This window comes from Chelonoidis abingdonii, chromosome 9 (assembly GCF_003597395.2).
Source record: "Chelonoidis abingdonii isolate Lonesome George chromosome 9, CheloAbing_2.0, whole genome shotgun sequence".
Lineage (NCBI taxonomy): Eukaryota > Metazoa > Chordata > Testudines > Testudinidae > Chelonoidis > Chelonoidis abingdonii.
Window position 1 is genome coordinate 38,000,835 of NC_133777.1, and position 9,781 is coordinate 38,010,615.

Consider the following 9,781-nt stretch of genomic DNA (forward strand, 5'->3'; position numbering starts at 1 on the left):
TCATTCTAGGAGCAATGAGTCAGAAAGATCTCTCTGACACTGTGATTCAATCTAAGCTATATTTTAGTTTCCCCAGACTTTTTATCACTACTTACTTGGTCTTTGATATTTTTCCCCCTTAGGGCTTCAGACTACCCGTTTAGGAAATCATTTGGAAGATAGAGTAAACAAGTTTTTGCGGCGACAGAATCATCCTGAAGCGGGGGAAGTTTTTGTCAGAGTGGTAGCAAGTTCAGATAAGACAGTAGAAGTAAAACCAGGAATGAAATCCAGGTCAGTCCTTTTTTTTTTTTTTTTTTTTTTTTTTTTTATGGTAGCATTTTGAAGTGTATATCTTGTGTAACTTTTTACCTACCTAGGTATAGTAGAATCTCACTAGTTTGTACTGATTTGGAGATGCTTCATAAATTATCAAAGTTTGGTAATTGACAAGCAAGTGAACAAACATAATGAAGACAATACACCATAAAATGTACTTTGTTAATTTATTTTGGGAGTTGTATTTTAACTTTTAACTTACTTATGACACTGATATATTCTGTAGTATATTTTATAAAAATAATGTGATCTTAGATTATGCAACATTGTTTTTACACTGGTTTTGTGCAGATTGTAGGACGCATAATTTAGTACAGTGCAGATTAATAAAGTTCTGCTCTAGTAACATTTCATTAAGTATGTTGCCTTTCTGTATACATTGGCTTCTGGAAATGCTTTTATAGTAAATGGGCTGATTGATAAATTGGATGGTTTTTGAAAGGCTTTATCCATAAAAGTACTTAATTTTACTCCACAGATGGCAAAGTGTTGACTGCATTTCACTTAGTAACTTCAACGTGTTATAACTAATGTACCATTTATTTAGAGGCTGGCAGTTTCTTTGGACAATCTTATACTTTGTGTTTGCATGTTCAATCATAAGTTAATTGTATGGAAAAACTTTTGTTTCGAGGCTTTATGGAAACTGACCTTGCATTGCCATGATACCATTTTAATATGATTCTATACTCTGCCAGAACTGGCACTTAAATATTTCTGAAGAATTAAAGAATGTTGTAAAAATCTACTTCGTTTTTGATAGAATTTTAGCGTCCATTAATAGATTTCTTCCTTTCCTGCAGGTTTGTGGATTCTGGTGAAATGTCAGAGTCCTTCCCTTACCGAACCAAAGCTCTGTTTGCTTTCGAGGAGATAGATGGAGTGGATGTATGCTTCTTTGGCATGCATGTGCAGGAGTATGGCTCTGACTGCCCACCTCCAAATACCAGGTACTTTTTCATTTCTCCAACAGTGACTGGTGCACTTTAAATACAGGCCAGCTGCACATCCTTCCACATACTGATATATTCATGGCACACGCAGTCTTACTATGAAGTTAAGTGTGGTGAAGACTTTTCCTCATCCAAAAAAAAAAAATTGACAGTCAAAATGTTAGGAAGTACATAATCATGCTAGTATTTTCCCTGATTTCTCAATATCTTTGCCTGTTGTCCAAAAGGTGAAACACTAGCAATATTTCACTTTTTTTTCAGCAGCTTTACATCATGTACTTTGACATGTCTCTTTGGTCTGTGAAAAGTGGTCCTCCTCTTTGAAATCAGCTGCAGTCTTTATTTTCCAGGTCCCTGCCCAAAGCAACCAAGTCCGTGGCTGTTGTAAAAGCTGAACACCAGCCTATGAAATCTAATGTGGTTTGTATTGGAATAACGTTTTTTGTTTTCTCCCTGATCCTCACAGGCGTGTGTACATATCGTATCTAGATAGTATTCATTTCTTCCGACCCCGCTGCCTCCGAACTGCCGTATATCATGAAATCCTTATTGGATATCTGGAGTATGTGAAGAAACTTGGGTGAGCAAAAGTTGTCTGAATTCTTTGCAAAGTGATGCTGTAATCCAATGTCATGTGAACAGTATGATTATTCTGTGTAACTTTAATTAAAGAGTAGACTTCTCTCTTATTTTGATTTGTTTAAGACAATCTCTTACCTTCCTTCAGCCATCTTCTCAAGAGTCTTATGAAACAGATGCCTCTTCTCCCACGGTGGAGATTAGGGTTTGGATTTCTGTACCAGTGAGCGTATAGTGTTTTTTTTCCCCCATACTGGTAACGTTTTTCCTAAATTTCTCTTTCCCTTTTTAGACTGAGAGAATCTCACTCCCTCCACCCACTAAACTGGTGAGAAAAGTGGGTACTAAATAGCCCAGGCAAAGCCTAAGTTCCATGATTAGACCATAGGCCTTTGTATAGACACAAGCTATTACTACCATAAAACTCCCCAACATCTTTATAAGGAAGTGAGAAGTCTGAATCTATTTCTAAATGTGGTTGGGTTTATGTATAGAAAAGGCAAAGGAATTTAATTAAAATGCCAAATGAGTGTAAACTGAGGTGGTGTTGGTTTTCGCATGTAACCTGCAGGTATGTGACAGGTCACATTTGGGCCTGTCCCCCAAGTGAAGGAGATGACTATATTTTCCATTGCCATCCCCCTGATCAGAAAATACCAAAACCCAAACGCCTGCAAGAATGGTATAAGAAGATGTTGGACAAAGCATTTGCTGAGAGGATCATTCATGACTACAAGGTTTGTATACCTTTTACTGGCTGGATTGATTTTACAGTGTTCATTATATCTAGGCTACTTACTGCACTTCTTCAATATAAGGGAAGAGACAATGACTGTTCTGGTTAATGTTTTATAAACGTTTACATTTTTAGCCATTATCTTCCCTTGCTTACTGTTTTCTGCAACTTTCACCTCTGAGGCAACAGCCTTTTAGTCTTGGTCTCTGCCTGAATGGAAATTTTTTGTAAATATTGGAGCAAAGCTATTTCAGCCAGGTTTGGCTAGAGAGTGGGAGATAAATAAATATAAATATCTAGATATATAGCTATACAGTATATAATCAAGCCTATCTGAACAGCAGTGATCCTGAGATGCTTGGAGTTGAAAGATGAGTTTTGGCATGGAAATAGCCTTCGTCAAGGAAAAGTGCTATGGAAGATGGTGGCAAAAATTGGTTTTGATTTGACTAAATTATGACTATTGAAAATCTCAGGCTGAAGGTGCACAGCACATTTGAAAGGAGTTTTCTCACTGAGTTTTAGTCTGATGCTAAGGAAAGTTATGCTGTTCACTCTTAATTAGCTAACTTAGCTGGGTGGTAAATGAAAGGCTCCATGATGCCCTTGTCACATTCATTGTTTATCTTGTAACTGAAGAGCTGTGCCACTTGTAAATTTGTACAGGAGGTGTTCTTTCCTAGGGTTGTAGGACATGTGACAAACGTGTAGCCTAATAGGCAGGTTTTTTTCTTTCAAAAAATCTCTACTTTGAGAAAGAGTTCTCTTCTTTGCGTAATGGTCCCTATTGTATTCCACTGAGGGTTACAAAGGAGAAGGCTGCTAAGAATCTGTTCTTTTCTGATCATGCACATACTTTGTTTTGAAATAACTAAACATAGGTATATATTGCTAGTAACTTTATAATCATTAGCTGTCCAGTTGTATTTGTGACAGTGTTGTAGAATATACTGTAAATTCCTCCATGTAGAACCAGTTCCTTTCCAAGTGTCCTACTGTGTACTAAAAAAGCTTTAAGCCACGTGAGTGCAGCAGGTTCTGCTATTTTCAGGCGTTTTTGTTGTTTTTTTTTTTTTTTTTTTTTGGTACTTCATTCAATCTTACCATTATGTGACACATTTAACAGGATATCTTCAAACAAGCAACTGAGGACAGGCTGACGAGTGCCAAGGAGCTACCTTACTTTGAAGGTGATTTCTGGCCAAATGTGCTGGAAGAGAGCATTAAAGAGCTGGAACAGGAAGAGGAGGAGAGGAAGAAGGAGGAAAGTACAGCAGCTAGTGAAACAACAGAGGTAAGTTAACCTTCGCGTACAATATTTGTCCCCAGATCAGAAGGTTGTCCACGTTGCTAATCTCAGCTAGAGCTCATACCCAATATTGATGATGCAATTCAGAACTAGAAGAAAAAATATTTTTTGTCTTTCAGTTGAGTTTTTAAACCAATGTTCCTATCAGCTACATTTCTGGCTTCTTTCCAGATAAAAGTAAAAATTCTGTGGTGCTTTTTAAATAGAGTAGTAAAAACTTCCATGTCACAGACAACATTCCTACTTTCTTTAAAAATGCTTTCTAAAACCCAAGGATGTCTGTCAGCCTTTTTGGATTGCATGATGACTGCCTGGTTTGCTTTACAGCCCTTTCGCTGAATTTCTAAATTCAAACTACCTTAAAATATCTGCATTTTGAAAGACAGTATTTGAATCTTGAATTCTTCTTTCTATAGCAAGCCTATGCATGTCAATTTGTAGTGATAGGGGATTGAAATTCAAATATTAATACTGCTAATTACTAAAGTTTTTTCACTGACTTAGCCCAAGATTCTAGGTGATGTAGTTTCCGCCAGTATCGAGCATGTTCCCGTCAACAGAATCATCAATGGCACCTGGGCGTTTACCTCTAGTTTCCCTATCAGCCCCACCCTATGCCAGCAGGGAGTCAGTGACCAAGATGACAACCTTCCTCTGGTCTCACACCATGCCCCATCATTACAGTAACTGAGACCCTCCCAGCCACTTTCTGATTCCCAGTCCTCCTGGTATGGCTACCCTTTGGTGCAGCCACTTTCTTCCATTCATCAGGCATACTCTCAAAAAAAAATCATGACAGATAACATTGTGAAGTGTTCAGAAACCACGTTCAGAAACCTGATGTGCTGAAATTATCTCTGAGCTTGTTTTCCATGCCAGCTTGGGTCTCCAGAACCCTGCCTTGTTGAGCTGGACACGCTAGCCTGCTGCAACACAGACTTGGGGTCTGGGCCACGCCCCCTAAAGCTGCAGACTTTAACCAAAAACAGCTCAGCAGGTTACTTCGCCAACACCCATACACCAAATAAATCCATTTTACTCTTTATAAAGCTTATACAGGGTAAACTCATAAATTGTCCACCCTCTATAACACTGACAGAGAAATATGCACAGCTGTCTGCTCCCCCAGGTATTAATCACTTACTCTGGGTTCATTAATAAATAAAATGATTTTATTAAGTATAAAAAGTAGAATTTAAGTGATTTCAAGTAATAACAGATAGAACAAAGTAAGTCACCAAGCAAAATAAAGAAAAAAACCACAAAATCTAAGCCTAATACATTAAGAAACTGATTACAAGTAATATCTCACCCTCAGATGTTCCAATTAGCTTCTTTCACAGACTAGACTCCTTCCTAGTCGGGGCCCAATCCTGGGCTCCACTTCCTTTTATAGCTTTGGCACAAGGCAGGAATCTTTTTTCTCTCTGGGTCCCCACCTCTCCTTCTAAATGGAAAAGTACCAGATTTAAGATGGATTCCAGCATCATGTTACACGGTCACATGTCCTGTCAGACCCCAGCCTGCATTCTTCCTGGGCTGGCCCACACATACACAGAAAGGTTTGAAAGTAAACCGAGCTGTTTACAGTTCACTGATTCTGAAGCACCCTTAATGACTTCCACTTAACTTGTATTACTGATGTAAACATATTTATATTTATATCTTATTCTCCTAAATCCTGACACAGAAATAATACATGCAAACAAATAGGATGAACACACTCAGTAGATTATAAACTTTGTAATGATAGTTTACAAGAGACCTTTTGCATGAAGCATATTCCAATTACATCCTATTCACATTCATAAGTGTATTTTCATAAAACATGTTGAGTGCAATGTCACAAACATAGAATGCATGTTTTACATAAATTGTCAGGGAGGCACCAGGTCACCCTCTCTTTTGCACAGAAGCGCTAAAACTCTGGATTTGGTGCACTCCCACAGTGCACTCATATTCAGAACCCCAGAATCTCAGGAGGAGCAGGAGGCCAGACTAGAAGAGGAGACTACATGACAAATATCTCCTCTTCCTCTCCGAATGAAGCAGTGATGCCCCTGGACATGTGGCACACCTCCTCCTCTTCAAAAATTGCTCTCTCAAGCAACAAGGCGCTTTTACATCATGCCTAGATTATCAAGCAGATACCAATCTCTGTTGCGCCAACATGTAAAAGGGCCAACAAGAAGTACTACGTGCCCCAGAAAGAGGCAAACCTAACTCTATTGTGAATGCCATTAATTCACGAGGACAGCATCACCACACTAAATCGATGTCACATGATAGAGACTGGAAGAGGCTAGACTTATTTGGAAGGAAGGCATGCTCCTCAGCAACTCCTCTGCAATTCAGGATTTCAAACTGCCAAACCTTAATGGCAGAGTACGACTACATGAATTATGGAATATTCAGTGCCTTATTGACCACTTGCCAGAAGCACGAGAATAGTTTCAAGCCATCATATGTGAGGACCAGCAGGTAGTGAGAACATCACTACAGGCCACACTGGATGTTGTGGATACAGTGGCTTGCTCAGTTTCAATGGTGATGGGAAGGAGCTGGGTTTCATAGTTGCATCTCTCAGGGCTGCCAAAGGAGTACAGATGATGGTTGAGGACCTCCTTGTCGAGGGCTCCAGACTCTTCGCTGTCAAGACTGATGCCTCACTTCATACTTTGAAGGATTCCTGAGCCACGCTGCGCTCCCTAGGAACCTGCACACTGGGACAGAAAAGGAAATTCAATTCATAACTGTCTCATAGATCCCGACCATCCCAGTTTCTCCCACCGCTGTGATGCTGTGAGCCCCAACGGAAGAGACCTAGAGCAAAAGCAGAAACCAGCAGCCCTTCAATCCTCAACATCCCAGCCCTTGACCTCAATACACCAGGTCTGACACCTTGGTCGAGGCCCTGAACAACCATTCCTTACAGCAACATCTGCAACACCTGGGCCTTCCACATCCCTTCGGATGTCACCTTTCTCTCTTCCTCAGGAATTGGGAAAACATCACTTCCAAAAAATGGGTCTTGGAGATCATTTCCAAGGGTTATTCTATCCACTTCAATTCGCTCCCTCCTCATTCCTCTTCAGGGACCCTTTTCACGAGAGACTGCTACATTAGGAAATAGATCACCTTCTATGCCTAAGGGCCATAGAACCAGTCCCTATACACTTCAGAGGCAAAGACTTTTATTCCAGATATTTCCTGATCCCCAAGAGAAAGGAATATTGGAGACACATAGGAGATCTAAGAGCACTAAACAGATGTGTGATGGTGCAAAAGATTCAAGATGATCACACTAGCGGCTGCTATTCTATTTCTGGAGCAGGGAGATTGGTTTTCAGCCCTAACCTACAGGATTCCTACTTTCACATCTCAGTCCTACTGTCCCATAGAAGATTCTTCCAATTTACCTTTGAGCAGGACCACTACCAGTACAGAGTACTTCCATTTGACCAGTCCTCTGCACCCAGGTGTATTCTCCAACGTCCTCTCCATCGTAGTGGCACATCCATGAACATTATTTACCAATATCTAGACAAGGTTCGTTCCTTTGAAGACACCCTATGAGCTACCCAAAGGACTATGCACATATTTGCACAACTGGGTCTACAACTCAATATCCAGAAATTGACCTTGACTTCAGTATAGTGTTTGGCATTTATAGGGGCCAAACTCAACACCGTGCAAGCGAGAGCGTTCTTCCTGCAGCACAATTTCGACGCTCCGACCAGTCTCATAGAGACAGCCAACAAATGTCAGCCAAAAATTGCATCAGCTTCTTTGGCACATGGCAGCATACACGTTTGTGACATCTCATGCCCGACTACACATGGGGTGTCTACAGGCATGGTTCAGATCTGTTTATGCTCCAAACAAAGACAGGCTAAACAAACAGTTAGTGATACTCTCCAGAGTCAAACATTCCCTGGAATGGTGGAAAGCCCTATCCAAGGTCTGTGCATGGATCCCATTTGCGCAACACCCACCAATACTAATTCTACTGATACTGCAGAGTTCAGGGCAAATGGTCTCCCACAGAAGCTGTACTCCACATCAACCTTTTGGAGGTAAGAGCCGTCAGAAATTCCTGCACACACTTTCTCCCATTCATCAGGGATACTCTCACAAAAATCATGACAGACAACATAGCATACATGTTTTACATAAATTGTCAGGGAGTCGCCAGGTCACCCTCTCTTTTGCATGGAAGCACTACAACTCTGAATTTAGTGCATTCTCCACAGTGTACTCATCTGAGCCATTAATATGAGCTCACAGGCTTTCCAAATAGGTCTCAAATTGCATTAACTGTTATCATGCCTGTAACCTGCTGCCTCCATCAGGAATTTGCACACACTCCATGTGATCCATCTCCACCTCTGTTGCATTTGTTGAAGATGTTTCCATCTCCGAAATCTACACGGCAGCAACGTGGGCCTCTGCTCATACTTTCGCGGAACTCTATGTAATTACTTCAGACTCTGCTTCTGATGCCAACTTCGGCTCATTGGTGTCATCAATAATAGACTCCATTCCAAAGCCCCAACCCTCCTTAGGGGACTCTACTGTGAAGTCATATACAGTGGAGCATCCATAGGGAGATGTCCCCCTATAGGTACTCCGTAACTCACCCTCTTTCCCTCTACTTTTGGAGTTTGCAAGAAGAGGGCTCTGTTGTAGAGAAGGAACTGAGAGCAGTTCACCCACACAGCGCTAGGTAGCCTAGTGGCAGAGCACAAGGGAAGGAGAGCACGTGTGCAGGTTGAACAGACACTGCTACCTAAAATCTGAAATCAGGGGTGCAGATACACCTACAGTAGAGCACCGATAGGGGGACACACCTTGAAGAACCATAGTTATTGCACAAGGTCAGTAACTTCCTCTTATTTTAAATGTAGTCCGTGTGAAAGCTGCTGGTCAATACTGCAGGTAGGTAATTAGTATTCAAGTATTAATGTTTGATAATTACTTAATTTAGCTGACTCAACGTAACTTAGATTGAAGGAAGTAGTAGGAAACAAGTGATTAATTGGACAAGTTGAAAATCATTGTCATCAAAATGTGGCTACAGTAATTTTAACTACAGGTCTTCCAACAGTTTCTCAACATAGATTTCCTTCAGGAGTAGTTTTTTTCATTTTTAACACCTTCAAAATGGCAAAGATGAATCTGCACTAAAGACAGTCAGCAATATTAACGGAAAGTCAAAGATTTAAATTTGATTAAGTTGCAGGCACTTTAAATATAGTAGAAAATGAACAATTTAAAGAAATGCTTGAAGCACTTCTCTGAATATGCAGATTTGAACTCATAGGTTCACTACCTGATGTTGTAAGTGAAGAGAACAGAAAAAACTTATGAGCCAAAAGAACCAACAGTTGCATTAACGCAAGATAGCTGGCTGAAAATGAGAAATGGTCTGATAAAGTCTATAAGCATCCATACTGGGGAAAATGTGTTCCTACTTAATGCTAGTCTTTCTGTGTCTAGAACGAAAACATAATATTGTATCCAAGTTGCTGAAGATGCCAATCCAAGAATGGCAGAGAAGTGTAGCAGTGAAGACTTTGCCATTTGGCTTAGAAAATGCAAACAGAATGAAAGAGTGCAGACATCCTAAACGTCTCAAATGCATTTATCCTAAACTTCTGTCACTATTTCAAATCTCATTGAGAGAGAAATTGCACCTAACAGGGATGTCAGAACTGTGGCCTCTTGATTTGTTTATGTAGTTCATATGACATATTCAGATTGTCCAAAATCTTTAAGTTCTTCTTCGAGTGCTTGCTCATATCCATTCCAGTTAGGTGTGTGCGCGCCGCGTGCACGTTCGTTGTAAGATTTTTACCCTAGCAACACTCGGTGGGTCGGCAGGGC

The 9,781-nt window shown here is 40.4% G+C and overlaps 1 protein-coding gene across 6 annotated transcripts in view; it reads left to right on the forward strand.

Moving 5' to 3' along the window:
- Positions 1–9,781, forward strand: part of CREBBP (CREB binding lysine acetyltransferase) — a 203,366-nt gene that overhangs the window by 179,259 nt on the left and 14,326 nt on the right. For all 6 annotated transcript variants that reach the window (XM_032781631.2, XM_032781632.2, XM_032781629.2 and 3 more), the window contains 5 exons: positions 123–273; positions 1,122–1,268; positions 1,738–1,851; positions 2,422–2,587; positions 3,713–3,880. In XM_032781631.2, the coding sequence (XP_032637522.1) occupies positions 123–273; positions 1,122–1,268; positions 1,738–1,851; positions 2,422–2,587; positions 3,713–3,880 (746 nt within the window). The remainder of the gene's footprint in view (positions 1–122; positions 274–1,121; positions 1,269–1,737; positions 1,852–2,421; positions 2,588–3,712; positions 3,881–9,781) is intronic.